The sequence below is a fragment of the Rhinoderma darwinii genome, chromosome 1 (assembly GCF_050947455.1).
Source record: "Rhinoderma darwinii isolate aRhiDar2 chromosome 1, aRhiDar2.hap1, whole genome shotgun sequence".
Classification (NCBI taxonomy): Eukaryota; Metazoa; Chordata; class Amphibia; order Anura; family Rhinodermatidae; genus Rhinoderma; species Rhinoderma darwinii.
In genome coordinates, this window is record NC_134687.1 from 82315407 (window position 1) to 82337294 (window position 21888).

General features: G+C 38.9%; 1 protein-coding gene across 4 annotated transcripts in view; it reads left to right on the forward strand.

Moving 5' to 3' along the window:
- The window catches only part of MICU3 (mitochondrial calcium uptake family member 3), a 164074-nt gene that overhangs the window by 100237 nt on the left and 41949 nt on the right, over positions 1-21888 (forward strand). For 2 of the 4 annotated variants that reach the window (XM_075860100.1, XM_075860088.1), the window contains exons 5-8: positions 4176-4223; positions 6860-6942; positions 15548-15619; positions 20090-20128. In XM_075860100.1, coding sequence (XP_075716215.1) covers positions 4176-4223; positions 6860-6942; positions 15548-15619; positions 20090-20128 — 242 coding nt within the window. The remainder of the gene's footprint in view (positions 1-4175; positions 4224-6859; positions 6943-15547; positions 15620-20089; positions 20129-21888) is intronic. The other 2 variants (XM_075860094.1, XM_075860108.1) reach the window with 1 other exon arrangement.

Consider the following 21888-nt stretch of genomic DNA (forward strand, 5'->3'; position numbering starts at 1 on the left):
CCTGAGCGTACTGTCACGGCAATGGGGTATATGGACCCATTAGGCCACTCCACCGTAGCGGAGCAGCAACTGGCCAAAGTATAGTCAATAGCAGTCTCTAGAACAAGTGTACCTGGAAAGATGATCTGGCAGACACGTGGCGTAGCAGACACTTGGCACAGATGATAATTGGCACAGATGACAGTTGGCATGGCAGATGATGCTTGGCATGGCAGATGACGCTTGGAGTGGCAGATGACACTTAGCATGGCAGGTGGCACAGAGGATGAACTCGACTCCAACACTAGCAAATCATAAAGATTAGCAATATTAATTTAAAATCACTGAAAAAAAGCCAAACTTACTCACAATGGCAGATGAGGATGCAGACCGACTACAATGCTACATAGAGGGAGATTGCACAGGTGCAAAAATATTGATGAACAGACACTCTCATGCCTACTAGTCAAGGCTGCTTAGTATTATCATTGCACACAGATATAGCTTCTATAAGTGTGCCAGTCACACTGTTACATGTAGTGCACCATGCTGGCATGCAGCCTATTAGTTACGCCCAAACTATTAGATAAGGCGGGCTGCACAGCACATTATAAGTGCACCACACAAAGTACTGACCCACTATTCTCCCCCAGCACTAGACCTGGCTGTATCCTGAAAAGATATCCAGGATAAACGATAGATATTCATGATAAACATGAGGTATTGGTTGATATTTTGGCCAAAATACGCAAGCTCGCAACCCGCGTCAAGGGTCCTCATCATATTGCGACTCCAACACTAGACTTTGCTCAGGAACAAACACAATTACTGGATACAGGATACAACTAAGGGACCATTTGCTATAACGAACATGGGTAGACACAACAATGCTCAGGCAAGGAGAGAGATGGCAGGGCCCTTTTTATACAGGGGGGTGAGTAAGATTTGGACAGGGAGCTTAATTCTGGTGCACCCTATGCACAGCAGCCGAGGACAGTCTTGTGTGCCGGCAGTTGTTCACTTTCCCTTTTCTTCTTCATCCAGCCGAGACCGCCATGATGACTTCTTCCAGCCACGACTTTTCTCTGAAAAATTTGCAACACAAACATATTTGGCTCCTCGCTTTTCCAGCACCTTCCACACCTTTTCGCAATCCTCTACAAAAACTCGCCATTCATAGTGCCCCAGACGGTAATAATGCCCCCTCTTGGTGCCCACACAGTAATAGTACACCACTTATGTGCTCCAAACAATAATAGTGCCGCCTTTAGGCCCATACAGTAATATTGCTCCTCAATTATTTACACAATTACAGGGCCACCTTTGTGCTTCCTATGCAGTAATACTTCACTATGTGCTTACACACATAGTCTCCCCTTATACCCCCATACAGTAGTAATGTCATCCCCCCACACAGTAGTAGTCCTCTTTTGTGCCCCCATATAGTAGCTGTCCTTCTTTGTGACCCCATATAGTAGTTAGGTTCCCCTTTGTGCACATATATAGAAGGGAAGTCCTCTTTTGTGCCCAAATATAATTAGGTCCCTTTTGGGCCCTCATATAGTAGTTAGGTCTCCCTGTGTACCCTAATATAGTAGTTAGATCCCCTTTGTGCCCCCATAGGAGTAAGGTTCCCCATTAATAGTTCCCCTTTCTGCTAATAAAAAAATATATAAAAAACTCGCCTAACCACTATCCCACGACGGGCGGCTAGGTCGCCTTTCTGCCTGCTGCCCTGCGCAGGCGCAATGCAGTGACATCTTCAGGCTAGCATACTCCCGACCTCTAACAGGCCACAGGCCTAAAACAGCCTGTGGCTTACAAGACTAAGTGGCAGGGCAGAGAGCCAATGATTTTCTGCTCCGCCATAGTCAGCGGTGCTCACATAGGAATCCGGGCTTCCTTCCCCTCCGGGCCCGGTTGCCCCTAGGAGATGGGCTAGAGATGACTTGTGGTTATGTCTCCAGAAATCATGAGATCCGGCAAGCAGAGTATTGATCAAGTCTAATAGTCTGGAAATGAAGACTTTAATGTCATAATACCAAAACTCATACAGTACCAGCATATTCTTCAGCATTGTTCACAGATTATAATAATTTCCTGCTCTTAGTGGGAATTTCCTCATCACACTCACTAGGGACAATATCATAGGTTTTCAATCAATCTGCAGTATCAGTATGTTTTTATAGTGTAGAAGGAAGAACATACACGCTCCATACCGGGGTTGTCCTTGCACGGTCTCTAACCAAGAACCCTAGTGCTGATAGGAAACAATGTTAATTACTGTGACACTATGCTGCCAACAGTATTTGTTATAGAAACTAACATTCATTATTTTAACCAGATGAAATAATTATTTCTCACCGCTATGTTGTACTTTACATTATTTGGGAAACCCTCGTTTGTGACCTCAGTCTCATCCTAGTAGAAGACTTGCCTACTGAGCCATATCCATTCCAGGGTTTTTCTCCCATAACACTCAGGTCATTCAAGCAGAACTATCTGTTTCTGTAGGCCACAAACAAAAGGAGGGAATGCTTTCAGGACCTCTTAGATAGCGGTCTTCACTTCTGCTGACATGCCGCCTGACAGTTGCTCAGCTTGTCTTTGTTTCACAACAAAGAGAGTGGCATCAAACAAAGGGATTCGACTATAAAACAAATGGGTTTAACATATTCTAAATTTAGGCTCACACCACTTTATCAAAACGCTCCTGTATCTGATATCCAAGGGAGATTCTGCCTCACAGGTATTTTGCCATTTGGTCTCTAAGTATTTATCAGGTCAATTATGTGGCTAATGCCCTGTTTCTGCAAGGTGATACACAGACGTAAGGCTACATGGAGTAGGTGGTATGTTTGTGTTTGTCAGAAAACAATCCTTCCATTTAAGGTGTAAAGCCTTCGTAGGATCAGTGTGCTTACTGTGTCAGTTGTAGCATTATTGACTGACAACATGATCCTCTCTGAAAACCTAAAACATTGTGCAAATGACGCTAAGGAACAAAGCATTGTAAGAGCAAGCCCCAAAGGCTGGTTTACAGAAGGGCCAAGAGGGCAGTCGCCCTGGCCACCAAAACCAGGCTTCATCCTTTTCTTTTTTGTTAGTAAACTATTCGTAATTATGTTTTTTCCAGGGGTACAAATATCCTCAAATTGTCTGACTTTTTCCCTATAGAATAATTATGTATTTTGATCTATTATCTTGTACGAGTTTTCATATATTTATTGTCATTGCAATTTACTTTAATAATGAAAGTCGAGTTTCTCTGCTTTAGCCATACCAAGTGTACGAACACTTTTTTTGCACTTTTTGAAATCGAGTTGACTGTAAACCATGCTGGGGGTTTTCTACATTGGAAGTCTCTATTGTGACACCTGCCATGTAAATGCATTAACTGTGAGCCATGACCAGATGCATCCAGATGTGTGGCAGACCTTACTGTGTAGTCCTAGCCTGCCACTCAGGGACCGAAACACTCCATGCCAGTAACCTCCTAAACGGAATGCACTTATGACGCCAATTCTTTATGGTATCCGTAGTAACCAATGTAAACCCATGATGCACCTCTTCATTTCAATATGGTCCAGTTGGCATCACATGGTTTTCTATTGTGTCTGTTGTACTGTATTGAATGACTAATTTATTATTAACATTTTATAGCTTATTATTTATCCTATGGGAGCAAGCTGTCATATATGCACACAGTAAATAGTTGTCATATATTCAGCTAGCACTGAAAAGAATAAAAACCACATAAATTACTACTAAGTACTATTAATAATAAGCCTTATGTATGTGTCTGTTAGAAAAAAAAAACATTTACGACATGGTGCAGCTTTTGGTTATGCAGATGCATTATTCACTCATTTACCACATATTGAATGCACCTGTTGTTGTCTTTTTTATTATTACATTTTGGTTTGTGGCAACCAACAGTTACAACATAACAAACATTCAATTTTTGATACAGTCAGGAAAAGTTCTGACTTCTTACTATTAATGGTAAAGGTAATGGCATCATAAAAGAGTGCAGAATAACCTTCACTTGCGTCGTACTTGATCTTTAATTTCTTCTTTATTATCCATTTACTTTAAATATATAGTTTTTTATTTTGAATTTTAGCAGGAATGCATAATTTTTATGTGGCTTTAAAAGAACAAAGTTTTCATAGTGTGCCTTATCTTCTCCTTAGGCATGATTTCCTACACAGAGTACCTCTTCCTGCTCTGCATATTGACAAGTAAGTGCATCACTCACTCCTATTATGTGGCATGTGTATAGCATAATATCTACAATCTTCTGTCAGGTAAGATGTCCTAAAACAAAGGTAGTCAGGTAGTAGGTATCTGTACCTAATAAACAGTTACAGACAGTAGCAAGTAGTGTCCATGAAAGGAACAAAATTCCTAGGTGCTATGAAATTGATCTTAGTAAATAGAGATGAGTGGACAGGTAAATTTTAGTTTTAGGGGGTTTTATGGGACTTAAAGGAGTTTTTCCCATCAGGGACATTTATGGCATATCCACAGGATATGCCATAAATGTCGGATAGATGAGGGTCCCACCTATCTCTAGAACAGGGCCCCGTAAACCCCGTTCTACCTCTCTGTGCTCCGGCTGACTCGTATGACTCCCGACCATGAAGACGAAAACAGCGTAGCTATAATGTTTCCGTAAGTCCCATAGAACTAAATGGTAGTTACGTAAAAAGTGTAGCTCACATGCTGCGCTGTTTCCGTAACTGCCATGCACTACTATGAGAGTTACGGAAACAGCAATACTCGCTGAGCTTCTTTTTTCTTCATGCTCAGAAATCACACGCTTCACCTGCAAGACAGTGCAGTAGATGCAGGGATTAGGGGGCCCTGTTCTAGAGATAGGTGCAGGTCCCAGCATTGGGACCCGCATCAATTTGATATTTATGACATATCCTGTGGATATGTCATAAATGTCCCTGATGGGAAAACCCCATTAAACATTGATGGCCATTAATGTTTGATCAGTGGTGGATCGCCACCCCATCCCAACTCTCTCCCAAACATCTTAGTCCCATTCACTTTAAGGTGACTGAGCTGCAGTTACAACCTGCCTGTACTTCGAGACACTGTGTCTGCATAAAATATTGCAGCGCTTGCTGCATGCCTCTAATTCTACTCATCTGCAAAAGTCCCAAGGGCTGTTCCCCCACAGGCCATCAATGTTTATATCCTGGAAAAAAGTACACATGGAACTGACAGAGACCTACTAAAAGATACAACCAAAGGCAAAGATATTAGTCATAGCTGTGACTAAGAACCGAGAGGTTCGAAACGCGTAGGCGTTCTGTGCCCGGGATTTCATTTATTTGTTTTAACATTTAATACCAATAAAGCAGCATTGCATTTTAAATATATCGTGTACCGGACCCATCTCTAGAATTTCTAAACGTTTATACTTGAAAATGATCAGTATAGAAATAAGAGGATGTTAGTAATGGCTAAATAAAAACAAAAAAACACGTAGAGGCAGATTTTCTTCATATTATAAAGGTAAAAGGCAAAAGCATTATGAACTTGATATGTGATAGATTACAGGTGGACCCGTTGTCACTGAACCCGTCAGGTCTGCGGGACTGACGGATTAAGTGAATAGCGCTAGATACAGCTGTTCTGTATAGAGAATACAGAGTAGTTGTATCTAAAAAATAAAACTAATTTTTAATAAAAAGTATTTGTAAAGTTGCACCAAACACAATGATAAACCTTTTTATTAAAAAAAATAAAAATAAATTGGCTCTCAAAGTTTTACAGAGCCTTTACGTCTCTTCTTGTTAACTTGTGATGAGTTTATCTTCTATGGCTAATTGAAAAGCTCTTAGTACAAATAGTGCTCAATAAAACAATAGCAGCTTAAACCATCCACTTAAGAGCTGAATAATCCACCTAATTAACGGCAACTTTTGCCTGAAAGCCAGAAGCCAACGACAACTTAATTTGTAGCCCCTGAATTTCACATACATTTTAAATGTTTTTATCTAAAAAGCTTAAGTATAATTTCATACAACTTCTGACATTTTATAGAGATGTGTCGGAATTTGTTATTGGTGGAGCTCCATGCGCTTTATTAAATTATTGTTACACTTTAAAAGAGAACCATTCTGTAAATGCCCTTAAAGGGGTTAACCGCTTTTTACAATCCATTCTTGTTAGACGTATGCCTTAATGATATACTGATTATATGGTGTCCTGCTGCTAGGACCCTCAGCATTATATAGTGCCTATTGAAATCAAATGACTGTCCCTGTAATTCATGAACATGACAGGTCCTTCAGAGGGACAGGCTCTCGTGCTAATAGATGAGATTCCTGTATCGGTAACCTCACTCTATTAACTCAGAATTCCCTAATAGGGTATTAAAAAATGGGTTTTGTAAACCCTTTAAAGAGTTTTTTTTAAAATAAATAAAAAGCTAAAGACCGCATAGAGGGTGGTCTTTCGATCCATATCCCTTACTATGTATCTGATCTGGAGGACCATCAACATTCATTGATTTTAGTTGGTGCTGTTTAACACTTCATCTTCTTTGTAGTTCCATTAACAGATGATCGTAGTGGCGCTTCGATGTGGTGTCCCACATATTAAGCTTGTCACCGAGAGAACTAGAGTATGCAAAGTTAACTTTTTGAACCCTAAACTTAATGAATGTTGGTTTCTGATTAAGGCTACAAACTTGTCCCTGCTTTGAAGAGACAAATTTGTACTTATCAGTCCAGAAAAAATGTATAATAACTCTAACCTTGAATGATAAGACTATCCTAATATTTGAGCTATATGTACAGGCAGTAAAAATATGTTTCTTGTATTCCCTTTTCACAAAACTCTTCTAAACACTCTCCAGAACCTCATGCTGGATTTAAGATTGCGTTCAACATGTTTGATACGGATGGGAATCAGATGGTGGACAGAGAGGAGTTCTTGGTGGTAAGTTTCAAACTTCCTAAACCGGATCCTAAAGGCCATTCAATGCAGCAGGTAGAAATACTGGTAGATAGTGTTGGCATCTGTGCGTATTATGAGAGGTTGCGGTTGGTAATGAATGTCGATACTGTTCAGGTTTAAAGTCCACGCTTGACTTTATTACAATACAAAATAAACAAGTGCTTATCCAGCATACAAGATTTGCAGCATAGAAACAAACACAAACACCCTGCCAATCTAGACACTCACCAAACAGCAGGTCTCCTCACCTATTATAAATCATGCGTACAGTGTTCCTTGGATCAGGCTTTCTACGCTATCCTTGTGTGGATTTCCAGGCTCTGATGCTTTTTTCACTAACTGCAGAGCTCTTATGGCTCAGTAGCTTCACCTGAGGTAACTGGACAAAGGATAATTCCAGTACTAGAGTGGGAAAGGGAATCACAGGTCCCACTATCAATCCTACCTGCCATTCCATAGAAATTCTGTCCCAGAACACACATTTTACAAAAGCCTTTTAATCATTGAATTCAGGTGTTACATTCAGTCCCATTGCCACAGGTGTATAAAATCCTCCCTCCTAGATATTCTACGACCAACTGTGATTTGTATTTTTGCAAAGTGGAAGCGTTTAGGAACCGCAGCAAGTGGTTGCCTAGTGCTGAGACGCATAGTACATAAAAGTTATCAATAACTGCAGAGTTCTAAACCTCCTCTGGCATTAACATTCACACAAAAACTGTGCGCTGGGAGTTTAATGGCATGGGTTTCCATGGCCGAGCAGCTGCATGCCTGCTTTACATCACCAAGCACAACAGAAAACGTCGGATGGAGTGGTGTAAAGCACGGCGCCACTGGATTCTTGAGCAGTGAAAACGTGTTCTGTGGAGTGACAAATCACACGAGTCTGGGTTTGGTGAATGCCAGGAGAATACTAACTGCCTAACTGCATTGTGCCAACTATAATGTTTGGCGGAGGGATAATTCTATGGGGTTGTTTTGCAGTGGTTGGCCTAGGCCCCTAAGTTCCAGTAAAGGTAAATCTTAAAGGGATTATGCGAGGACCAAAACGTATTAGCAGTCTACTCACTGCAGTACAGCCTACTACTACTCACTAGTTGCACAGCCTTCTTTGATGACGATAAGACTCTTCGTGATGTGTCCGATCGTTCTGTACTCCGTGTACAACCAGGAGCAGTAGTACAGCGATTACATAGAGTACAGCAGGGCCGGTCACATGACGAGTCGTGTCATCATGGAGGAAGACCGTGCAACTAGACTGCCGCTCCCCCGGCAGTGCTATAAAAATCGATGAAAATCGTAGAATCAGTGCAGCAGTGGACCAGAATGTATATTAGCGACTGCACTCACATACCGCAGTGACTACACTGCTAATAATTTTTAGATTTTGTACAAAAACACAAAGTTGCAAGCATACAATTGTACTATTGTATGCTTTCAACTTTGTGGGACAGTTTGGGGAAAACCCTTTTCCATTCCAGCATGACCCCCCCCCACGTCCACAAAGCACTGGCTATAAAGGCATGGTTGAGTGAGTTTGGTGTGAAAGAACTTGTCTGGAAGAACCATGACCTCAACCCATTCAAACACCTTTGGGATGATGTAATGTGTAGGTTTCCCAATACTTTGGTCCATTTAGTGTGTGTATATGTATATATGCATGTATGTATGTGTGTATATGTGTGTGCGTGTGTGTGTGTGTGTGTGTGTGTGTGTGTGTGTGTGTGTGTGTGTGTGTGTGTGTGTGTATATATATATATATACTTCATTTTCCAGCAGGACTTGGCACCTGCCCACACTGCCAAAAGTACCAATACCTGGTTTAATAACTACAGTATCACTGCGCTTGATTGGCCAGCAAACTCACTTGACCTAAACCCTATAGAGAATATATGGTGTATTGTCAAAAGGAAGAGGACACCAGACCCAACAATGCAGACGAGCTGAAGGCCGCTATCAAAGCAACCTGGGCTTCCATAACACCTCAGCAGTGCCACAGGCTGATCGTCTCCATGCCACGCCGCATTGATGCAGTAATTCATGCAAAAGGAGCTCCGACTAAGTATTGAGTGCATATACTGTACATACTTTTCAGTAGGCCAACAATTCGGTATTAAAAATCATTTTTGAAATTGGGCTTATTTAATATTCTAATTTTCTGAGAGACTAAATTTGGGGTTTTCGTTAACTGTTAGCCATAATCTTCAACATTAAAAGAAAAACAATGCTGGAATTAGATCACTCTGTGTGTAATGAATCTATATAATAGGAGTTTCACTTTTTGAATTGAATTACTGAAATAAATTAACTTTTTGATGATATTCTAATTAATTGAGAAGGACAAGTATGTATAATATATATATATATATATATATACATACATCCATATCATGTTGCCTAAATCCACATTAGAAGACGACACCTGCCCCATTTTCAACTCTTGTTTCAGCTTTTCAACAGCTTGTTCAATATCAAAGTTCTTCCCTACTTTAAACGTAACCACATCACAAGACCTTTTTTTCAAATTCTAATATCAAACGAAAATAAAATATGTTTTAAGTCAGTCACTAGGGCAGATGTGAAAAGAGTTAATTACAGGTAAGTGCATGAACATTAAAGGGTGTCCAGCTGCATGGGTACAGGCATTCTTCACTTTGTTTTGATACTTGTTCCGATGGGGCTGGACAGATTAATGTTTACTTGCCGTATCTGGAGACTGGCCATTCTTTATCAGCTTATTTTTCCAATGGATAATTTCCTTTTTTAACAGTATTTCAAACAGGATTGTCTGTAATCAAAGTGTTGGTCTTACTTTACTCCAACATCAAAAGAAATAATGCTTTGAGTTTCCGAACAAGATCAGAGAATTCTCTATTTTAGTAAATATAAGGTTATGTGAAGATGTATAATGCTATAGCATCTTTTTAGATTGAACATGTCACTAACTGCAAAAATAAATTCTTTGTTTGGCTGATAATTGCCAGGTATTATATAGAAACTTCACCCTGGAGACTCAAATGTAGTTTCCCTTTACTAAGGAGAACACGGTTTTGATTAAGTGTTTCATTGTAGTACAGCATGTTTTTGGCGTTATGCATAGCCATAAACTTTGTATTTACGATTACATAAAAAATTATTTTCTAATGTAAACCTGGTAATGGAATCATTCTCTTCACAAGCAGGAGCGATCTAAGTAAATAACAAAAATATATTTACCATTTGCTCTTTCTGTAATTCCTTCACTTGAAAGCAAACTGAGCTCCCCCTCTCTCTAAGGTTCTTTGGTAGTAGCTACTTTATTGCCTTCTTTTCTTCACTAGATGTTTAGATGCTTGCATTTTATAATCACTCTATCCTTGCGGTAACAGAAAACAGTTGTCTATGCATTCAATTTCTGCTTGTGGAGAGCTTGTGCTTAAAAAAAACAGCCAATCAGAACAGGCAGAGCTGCAGTGTAATGTATGGGAGACGGACAGTGCTGCAGACTGAGCCTCTACTGAGATAGGAGGTTTATTTCAGACGACCTGATATCCGCTATAGACAATGGAGTTAAAGGGTTTTATTTATGACATACCCGCATTCACTTCTATGTATTCCAGCAAAGGCTCATAAGGATGCAGATTCAGTTAAAACCCGGAAATGCAGCAGGTCTCCCGGGACAGTGGGACTAAGAAGTATTCAGTGTAGAGTCACAGCAGGTTGCTGGTGTTGAACTTGGTGTAATTGTCATGCCAAGAGTGTGTGGAAATTCCTGAACAGCTGACAGCTTAGTGTTGGCACCTCTCCCACACAGAAATATGTTGACTTACAAAAGCCAGGAAAGTTTACAGATTCATCCCATAATAAACAATACAGTGGTTCAAGTGTGACTGTGAAATGCTGTATGAAGGTATTCTAAGTAATTGTACTTACAGTAACACACAGCCTCTAGATGGTACTTAGGTTTCTCAAGCTTGCTTTCCTTTGAGTGTTAATAAAAAGATAACAAACATATAACAAAAAGTATCTACATGGTTACTGATTTCATAATAAACTTAGATAAGGCTCTCAGTGTAATCAACAAATCCCAGGATGCAACCAGTTTCCATATGTCCCATTAGGGCATACTGACTTCATAAATGCCCCCTCCCCCTTTATGAGCCAGGGCTGAGAGACGCTAACAAAATGTGTTTCTCACTCTGGCAGATCCAGCCTGTCCATGTTTCCAGTGACCGATATGTAATGCTGCAATATGACTGTAATGGCCAGTGATAGTTTCCCCTGTTGATAACAACTGATCGCCAGAGGTTCCTTAAGCCAGTCCCACAGCGATCAGCTGATCATAGGGCCGGATTCAATTTTAAAAAGAGACTGTTATGATGAGAGAAGCCCTTTAAAGTTAAAAAAAAAAAAAAGGCAGCTACTCAGTTTGTATATGAGGATGACATACTGTACTTGCAGAATTTATAGCATACTTTACGGTACCATGTTTTCGACTATATTACACTGTATATTGCCAAAGTTGGTTGCTCAAATTGTTCTAGAATATATGTAGGATTTGGTTAAGTTCATATATAGCAGTTTCTGCTATTAAAATTATTTGCATTATTCCCATTAGGTCGTTTTCTTCTACATAAGTAATGTTATAAATGAAACCAAAAATTCTTAAATTCTCTTCGCACCCAAGTAAGAACATTCTTGATTAAATAGTCTCCAAAGGTCATCCCCTCCTTTTATTTTTACATATTGATTGAGTAACATTACTCATTGTAAGGTTTTCTCCGTCCATAAACATTTAGTTCATGGTTCCTTTTGTCTAACAGATACAGTAAAACAGCTGCTGAAACTTCATTGCCACTATTTTCACACTATAGAACCTGGTGAAACCCAGGAATTTCCTATGATCCCAGGCAAATGGGAACTTTCCTTTATTGATACTGATGATACCATGTTTTTTTAACCTTTTCCCATTCTCATCTCCACAGACAGATAATGAATACATGGCTAATAATTACACTGAAGAATATTAGGATCTGAGTGTACACTTAAAAAAATCATTGGAAACAACGGGAATACTCCCGATTATCCTACTCTCCATTGTTTAATATGTATTTACGTTTAGTTTACGGATATCTCTAATACTAATCTAAACTAAATATCAAAATGTTTCCTCATCTCGAGCAAATCTTATATTTTTCATCATCTAAATCTTATTACTAAAAACATTAGAGTGCATCTGGTTGGAAACATTTGTTTTTCCTTCCACTCTGAGGCATATAATCGATATGAAGACACAACATTGGTTGTATTGGCTATGTTACATGTCCAAATATGTCCATCATTAATCTTGTCATTTTGCTGTACAGAGGAACATGGAATATTTGAGGCTCCATAATATGGAGTCATAGGCATTCTGTATGCTTCCTCATGGTGCTCCCTATGGTGCCATATTATGGGGTAATTCTCCCCTAAAAGAAATGCTTCAAGGGGAGAATATCTTCATTTTCTGTAAGCCTCTGTATATATTCAGAGGCGTATGAAGGTGCTGTACAACTTGGAGGTCGTACAGAGCCATAATACAACTCTGTGCATGAGTTCATAGACGATGGACCCCGCATTTACTTCCAGCTACCTATTCAGGGTCCTTGATTTCCTTTAAAGATACATATGGTTATTTGTCCCACCATTGCAACTTCCTGGTCATTGAAGAATTTATATGGCCTCCATTGGTGTTTTTCAATAAGGCACCTGGATCAGGAGATGTTTCTTGCTGTGTATTTATCCATAGGACACAGCAATGTTTTATAATCACCTAAAATCTGAGATGGAACATAGCTATACAGATCTGTTGTAGGTAGCCGAAATGAATAGTAATCCTAGCAGTCCATACAAAATCAACCTGTGTGTGGCCGGCTTTATGAATAATCTCCATGCCGAAGTTGGTAACCTTTGGCTCGCCAGTTTACACTGACATTGATTTTGAACAGTCAACCAGAGTTGGCAGGGCTTCCAAGTTACCGTCACCTTGTTATTTATACCATCTCCTTTGAAGAGATAATGCATGAAAGGGATGTATGTAAAAAAAACAACAATGGCCACGTCTGAATGAAACTAAATTAGCTACATCTAAGTCACCCAACAGTGACCAAACACTGTCCATGATGTCTGTAATACAAGACGTTTAAAGAGCTGAGGGAAAGACAGCTACCAAGAACTGAATGACTCACAAGCAAAGAACCAGACATGGAAACTGACATCCAAAAATGTTCAGTGGCAGTAAATGAACTCTGAAAAAGAAAAAGAAAAGGATCATTTGTTTGGGACTGATGGATAATGACGGTTGTGAGGAATGTGAAAAAGAAACATTCTTGGGGCTTTCATGGAAGATGGCAATTTAGAGTGAGGTTCCTAAAGCCATCACTTTACAAGCTGAGCATGAGGCGCTCAGATTCCAGAAGTGTGTTGTATATATTAGAAGAAATATAGAGACATGAAAAACTTGCTAAACCAACAGCCAGCTCTCTTCAGCTCATTTTCAGATGACAGCCCATCACAATTTTGCATCAGTGTAAAAAAAAAAAGGAAAAAAGGTAACACAAGTCAAGTACGCCATTAGTTGACTTAATGTTCTAGCACCGTGGACACTATTTACAGGCTTTGGTTAACTGGTTCCCTGGACCATCTTATATGTTACAAACCAAAAACATGCACAACTTAGATACTTCTTATTTTTACATTATTTCCTTTTGCTTATATAGTGCCAACAAATGACACTAAAATAATGCCTGTTAACAGTACTTAGGTGTTTACATCCAGGAAAAACTACTAAAGAGGTTATCTCCGTAAGACAACCCCTGTCTGTATGCCCTATTAGAGCATAAGGACATCATAAAATGTGGTCCCCTGCTCAGGACCTGCTCTACAAGCCAAAGCAGAAAGCACCCAACAAGCAGTGACTTTTGGTCTGGCGGACTCAAGCTGTCCATACATTACATCAACTGCTATTCCCTTCAGAGGAAATGATCAGTTGATGTCAACTACACCCAGCAACATCAGCTGTTTGCCCGGGGTCTTGGGAGCCGAACAGGTCTGCTGATCGCCACCGTGGCTCTCATATTAAAGTGGTTGTCCAGGTATGGGGCGGTATTTCATACTGATGAGCTATCCACAGGATAGGTCATCAGTATATGACTCCCGGGGCCCCACACCGATCAGCAGTTTCGGCTGCCTCCGGGCACCTGATGTTATGCAGTGGTTGGTGCCGGAAGCATATGGCTTTGTTCACATTATAGCAACCAATTCTACAGTACTGCAGCTCTTCTTCTATTCAAGTGAAGAGGAGCAGAGCTATAGTACTGCAGCACGGCCGCTATACTGAGGTTAAAGCTGATGAAACAACATATTTAAGGGGACAAATGCAAACATAAAATTGATGATATTACCCATGCCAACCTACCACATTCTTATCTCTATTTTTCCAATCTTGGAATTTCAATTTTGTTTTTTATGAGCAACACTGTTTTCCTTCGCACTACTTTAGAACTGTTACCTCTTAGTGTGTAATGTTTACATTTTCAGATTGTATATATATATATATATATATATATATATATATATATATAGGGGGAAAGCTGTCGGACTCTTTTACAGAGTTCTAGTGCAGTTATTCTCAAAATGCAGTTATTGTTAAAAACCCCAAGAAAATTTTAGGTGACCACCACGATCAGGTCAGTTACTAAGAAGCCTTCCCAGCCAAGTAGACAGGAGGGATAATCTAACCCATTGCTCTGTACCTTTATTGTATTGCACCCATTAGCTTAGTACCATTGGGACAGATGTCCGAATTTATTGAGATCTGCCTCTGTGAAGGAATTTAAATGAGTCAAAATAAAATTTTTGTTTTGTTGTTTTTTATTTTTGGTTATTGTATTTTTGATAATGTGACATTATATGATACTCCATTTAAAAAAAAAATTGTTTATTAAAAGTTGCATATTCATGAAGTAATGATTTATACAGCACCACAAAGGAATCTTATGGACATACAAAAATCTTAATCATTTAATTGAATTGTGCTGACAGTATGAAAAAAGATCTGTAGGTATGTTTGGTGCCTACTATGCAGACAAATGACTCGGTGTGGAGAGATGATATTTGAGTTGCTGGTTCTCAGCAGAGAATTCCCCCAGATTAACACGGCTTCTTACAGAATACTAAATCAGACCAACTGCAAAGTCTCAGGTATAAGTAATTAAAAGCATGTCACACCCATACATAAACTGTTCACCTTGATATATGCCTTTTTACAGCATGAAGATATTTTGAGTATTTTCAAAAATGTGGTATAATTTTTTTTAATTGTTTTACTTATTAAGGCGGCACCATCAAATTACAGTAAAAAGTACAGGATGTTACAAGGGATATAACAAAATAAAACAAGTGTACTCATCATCTGGTCCAATAACTTCCTTGTGATCCAGAATTTCTACAGTCTGCAATGATTGGCAAACATTGGTCCCAATAAAATTATATTTAATTTTACAGTAAATGTTTAATGACATGTGGTGATTGTACAACTAGCTTATTGTGTGTTTTATTTATTTTCCAGCTACAGGAAATATTCAGAAAGAAAAATGAAAAGAAAGAACGGAAAGGAGAAGAGGAAAAGTGTGCACAACTGGTAATGTCGCTCGGCAAATAACTTTTTCCAAACATAAAAAAAATAGGTTGCCTCCAATTCTAGTGAGTCAATTGGGAACAATTGTAGATAAAAAAAAAAAAAAGAGAATTCATATGTCTGTCCGTTAGATCCTTGACTAATCTGTAGGTGGAACAATGTCATATCACAACTCCCTATTCTGTTATGTGAGGGAAATTTAGCAAATAATGGAAGGGAGTAGACATCAAGGGTTGGTAAAACTCAAGGTGGCTCTAGATCCGAAGAATGTTTTGGTTATGATGGACCTCTGTAGAGTAATATTGCATGCAGAAAAATACCCACCGTGAATAATGAACGTACATTATCCACAGAATATTCAATATTGCTGCAGATTTCGGACTAAAATGCAGCAGATTAGCTTGTTTGAATTACACTGGGGTTTATCCGTGGGCTGATCCGTGGCTAATTTGCAACATAAATCCAACTTTAGCTATGGATTTCTGTTAGGAAATCTGTGCCATATGAATATGGCCTAAGATGAAAGTTAAATGTCAGAAATCAGAATTTTCATTATTTTTATGGTCATTGTTTGTTCCCCAATCTCAATGTCTGTTAGGAGGTCAAGGAAGAAATTCTTGTTATGCCGATTGCTCATTGAGGTCCCGATGAACCTCCAGAAATTATTTATTAATTTTTTAATTTTTTTTATGTTTTGTTTTTTTTTACGTTTTTTGTTAGTTGAGAATTTCCTCTTAACCATTTCGACCACTAAAGCAGCACAGCAGAGAGACTTTTACTGCGTACATGGCTGTCTTTTCTTAGCATTGTACGTCATCATTACAATTATTATGTGACAAACTGGTTCCTTTTGTTGCGCATTGTTTTTCAGAAGCTTTGTTTGCTTATTGTACAATAGGACAGATGTGTTATCTCAGATGGGATTAGCATTTATGCTCCAGTTATTTTGTACAGTAGGAAAAGCCAAATAAAAACTTCATTTTATGGAGCAAATATTGAATGAATGTTAGTAAAACCGGAGGAAAATGGTCATAGATTAAGAATAATTCTTTTTTTTGTCATGCGTCAAACAGCCGTCCTTCCATTTGATACTTGAAAAATTTAGTAAATCTTTCCACCCAGTTTTGCCATCGAATCACAGAATCGTGGCGTTACTCCAACGCAGAGAAGGGTACAAAAAGATTCCCAGTAGTATCAATAGATCCACAGAAAGACAGAACCCTGAAACTTTACTTTTTTTGAATTAATCATAAACTGGAGAACTTAATAATCACGCCAACGTAGAAATATACAGTAACATAACAGTGCTGGTATTGCTCTGAAAATAACAGTAATGTAATGAGCAGTCACAAAATAACCACCAAATATCCAAAAAAAGGTGATAGTTAACAAGCATGAAATAACAAACAAGCATCCACGATATGCCATAAATGGCGGATAGGTAAGGCCCCAATGTCAGCAGCTTCTTTTCCCATTAATTTTAATGCAGAGGTGGGTGCGCTTGTGTATGGCTCTCTCCATTCAAGTGTATTGGAGTTACGTAAAAATCTAACATCAATAAGAAAAGAGGGCACTGATGGGCACTTATTCTCCTGATGGCATTTATGGCATATCCTGTGAATTTGCCGAAAATAGGATTACCACTTAAATAGCCAAATATATACACACTACCATTGTCTGATTCATCTCATGATTTTAAGCCTAATTATCACGTTGAAGTGAGCTGACCTTTATATAAGAATGGTCCACTACGTGTATATACAAATGCAGAAGCTGCTTACCCAAGAGGTGGATTCAGGGCTAAATATTAGAATACACCATGTGAATTTCAGATTTGTATGTGCCCTTGTTACATATATGAATCCAGGCAACTAGACACGCGGGACAGGGATATAATATTACCACTTTACAAAGCATTAGTGAGGCCAAATCTAGAATATGCAGTTCAGTTCTGGGCTCCAGTTCATAGAAAGGATGCCCTGGAGTTGGAAAAACATGCAAGGAAGCGCAACGAAGCTAATAATGGGCACGGAGAATCTAAGTTATGAGGAAAGATTAAAATAATTAGATTTATGTCGTTTAAGGGGGTACATGATCAATTTGTGTAAATACTGTATATAAATAGCCCGTACAAAAAATATGCTAAAAAGTTGTTCCATGAAAATACGCTGCTTAAAAAACAAGGGGGCACGCCCTCCGTCTGGAGAAAAAGGTTCAACCTGCAGAGGCGACAAGCCTTCTTTACTGTGAGAACGGTGAATTTATGGAATAGCCTACCGCAGGAGCTGGTCACAGCAAGGACAGTAGATGGCTTCAAAAAAGGCTTAGATAATTTCTTAGTACAAAAATAAATCAGCGCCCATTTTAATGTATAGAATTCTTGTTTGAATGTTGATCCATTCTGATCGCCGCTTAATATCAGGAGGGAATTTTTTCTTCTTTGGGGCAGATTAGCTCATGACTTATGGGTATATATATTTTTTACCTTCCTCTGAATCAATAGGTCTAAAAACAAATATAGTTTATCCATATTCCTTCCATTTCTCTCTTCTCTTGGTTGAACTTGATTGACATGTGTCTTTTTCCAACCGTACTGTGTAACTGACATGGCATTAGCTGTCCGGTGTACAATATGTTTAGTACAAAACATTGCCCGATAAAGCCCTGGAAACCTTGTGAACCATAAATTATTTTATATTCTTGACTCATCCACATTGTTAATAAACAACTCATAGTTGGTTTACATTTCATAAACTAAGTTGAGAATGTTATTGAGCAGTCCATAATAAAACATATGTATATATATATGTATATATATATATATATATTACATACACATATATCCACATGAACATATTGTAGGGATTTTAATGCCCCTCAAAGTTCCATAAGGCACAGAAACACGTTAACTGTGTCATGGAAAACCAGTCCACACAAGTGCTGTTGCCAAGTGGGTTTGAGTGGAGGTTTCTGTTTGGGACCACCCAGCATGTGTGAACCAGCTGAGCACTACAGCAATTAGCTGCGGAAGACTTGTATCCATGGTACGTAGCAAACGGGCAACACCACAGGGAAAGAACAACTGTGCCATAAGAATGTGTAATGTGACTGCTGTCATTTACTATAATGGCGAGTACTGCTCATCGGAAATCTGTTTCCTTCTCACCTATTAAAATGTTTTGTAGATTGACAGAGGGCAAACTTAGTTTACAGCAGGAATCATTGTAAAAGATAAATAAAAACTGTATTTTTTTTTAACCATTTTAACACGTATAGGGTTTGTTTTTTGCAATTGTTGAGTAATACTTCTTAAATTTATTTTAAATATCCTACCAATTTCTTTCTTCAGTTCCTGTGCAGTTCTATGTATTTCCATGGTTACAGACTACAGATAAACCTTTGTAGTCTGTAGCCAGCAGTCATGCTCCCTTCCATCTGTCCCCTACTTCTTGCTAGGCTACTAAATGTATGTTATCGAGAAATAGGGACATTATGACTGTAGAATCAGGCTACACATAGTTTTGTATTTTTACCATGGTAACCAATCTTAGTGTCAGGTTCTCTTTAATTCTGTATCGCATTATCTGCATCTTATATGTTACCTCCTGCTTCTAAATACCCGTAAAGTAGGAATCTTCCAAGTGGACAATTTTTGGAGATTGATCACCCCATAGCCCCAAAGCTCATCTCAAAGCCTCTCCCTCCTAAATGTCCACATATTATAAGATCAGATGCTGCTTGCACAGGTCAAAATCATGGTACTTTTTTTTTTTTATATACAAAACCCTGATAATAAAAATCTTCTAGTATGCATTTCCATTGGTATTCTCTGTGAAGAAGTTCTTACATGGTAAGTGCAGATGACCCATCCAGAATCATCATGTTGTGGAACCATTGATATATACTCTTGTTAATGTTATTGGAGCTCTATTATATAAGGTAAGTTACAGCTAATGTCTGTACCTCTCAGTTAGGCACACGACCGTAAAAATCATCCGTAATTGTAATTACGGACCCATTCACTTCTATTGTCCACGGACACCTTCCCGTATATTTATGGGAAGGTGTCCTTGCTGTAGGAGCCCTGTAAAAGATAGGACATGTCCTATCTTTTACTTTTTACGGACCGTGCTCCAATACTTTATAATGGGAGCACGGCCCGTAAATGCGGACGACTGTCCGCGGCCGGTCGTGCCCGTAAATACGGACCATGATTACGGGCCCGGTCGTGTGCAAGGGGCCTTAGTCTGAATGAAGTATGAAATATTCGGGAAAAACTGACTTCATTAGATTCAAAACCGTCTCAGTCCCTGTACGTTGTAAATTCTGCTCCATCTGTCTGTTTTCTGTAGTCTGTAAATATTGGAGATGTGCATGCCTTAACCTATTCTGTTTGTCTTCCCTTTTATCTTGCTGTTCACGACTTGACTCTGAAATGTGACACTTCACTTGGGCCTTGTTGGTGTATGTAAGCGTCTACAACTTTATGGATACCTTGCAACGACTAACGGTGTATGTACTTTAACCAGCAATGTGCAAGTCTTACTTGTGAGAACTGTCACTGCTTTCTAGAACAGCTGCTCTTGTAATGAAAAACTCACTTTTTTTTTACCAATGTTACATGTCATGCATCTGTTCATGTTTTATAACTGCTTATAGTGTTTGATAGATTTAGTCACTTGCATGTGTTTTTGCATTTTTCTAAGACAATTCCTAGATAATAGGCTTCTACTTTATACCGGTCAACAAAAATGCTAAATTGTCATCTGTCAGTAAACCCGATAGAGACTACTGACGGATCCTGCGTGGACCAATAGTGGCAGCCTCTTCAAGTTACTATTCTATATAACAAACTTTAAAGAGAGTAGATATCTCCCTGAGAAAGTAGAATCATTTTGTTGGATGCACCCAGGGGGATTTTGAGGCAGTAGTCTAAGGCTCCGTTCACATATGTGTTGTGGATTCAGTTCATATCAGAAGACCCGATGCCGTGCTGGATCCGTCATATTCTGTATCCCAATGGCACCCAACAAGCCAACATGCAGTTGTGAATCTGGGTTGTGGCCTATTGTGGACCATTCGTAGGAAAATTGAAGTTGACTTGTCTAGTAGTGTCCCACCACACAGCAGCAGCACCTGGTCTGTAGGCACGTCACCATGTAGCCCGGGCTTTGTAGGAAACGTCTCCACCTAAAATCTGCTTAATACCACAGTCTGAGATATGGGAACGCCATGGTGTGTTTCCTGCCAAGCCGCTATGGCCTTAGCTCCTTTGGTCCTGTTTTGGACGTCCATTACACAAATTATTCAGCAAATTATTTTTTTTCAGTCCACACTAAATGTTTATTCTCATTCCAGTATCTAAACACCAGTTTGAACTGTGATTTTTTTTTTTTTTCGGACTAGCAGACTACGTTAAGAAATCTCATGTGATGTCACACGGACTATATAAAGCTTCTTGTTCTTAATGAACCTCACTTTCTCAGCTCAACGTCGGTCACCGACTCCAAACATTTATACAAAAACTTACTATGTGATTGTACAGCGTAATAGAATAGCAAAGCAGTGGACGGCAAAGCAGCTGCAATATTATAATCTTCATACTTAATATTCAGGAGTCCATAAATCAGACCCTAATCTGGGTGATCAGACACTTAGGAATATTATGCTCCAGGAATGACAGTAAGTCGTATAGAATTTATTTCAATGCTTGTGTTACCTATACAAATCTTAGTAGTTGGTGAGAACTTCGGAAGCTGCCTGCTGCGGCACGTTTACCACATGTCAAAAGTTAGTGTTGTTTTCTCTCCTTTTTTCCTTGTCACTGGAGCGTTCCTTACAGTCCACTTTTAAGTGTTTTTGAGATCAGTATTTAATGACGATATGTCAATATTTTTGCTGTCGCTAATTACTTGTTATTTTTGCTCAGCGGTGCTCTCCTTCATTCAGAATGACATAAGTAGAATAGAACGTGTCTATCTTACGGCTTTTCCCATAGGGATCATTATTTATGTTATGATTATGGTACAGTACCTGCATTCCTACTGAATCATTACTTTACGCCGGGCCATTTCCACACATGCTTACAAAAAAAAAGTAGGTTTATATGCACACTAAAAACATTCATACATGGGACACGATAATAAACGAAATGATAGTCAACATCTTCTCAAATATTATGTCCCCATGGCAACTGGATCAAAATACGGAAACACTGGGTTTGGCGCTTGTAGAATAATACAACTTAAAAACACCATCAAATGAATAAAAAA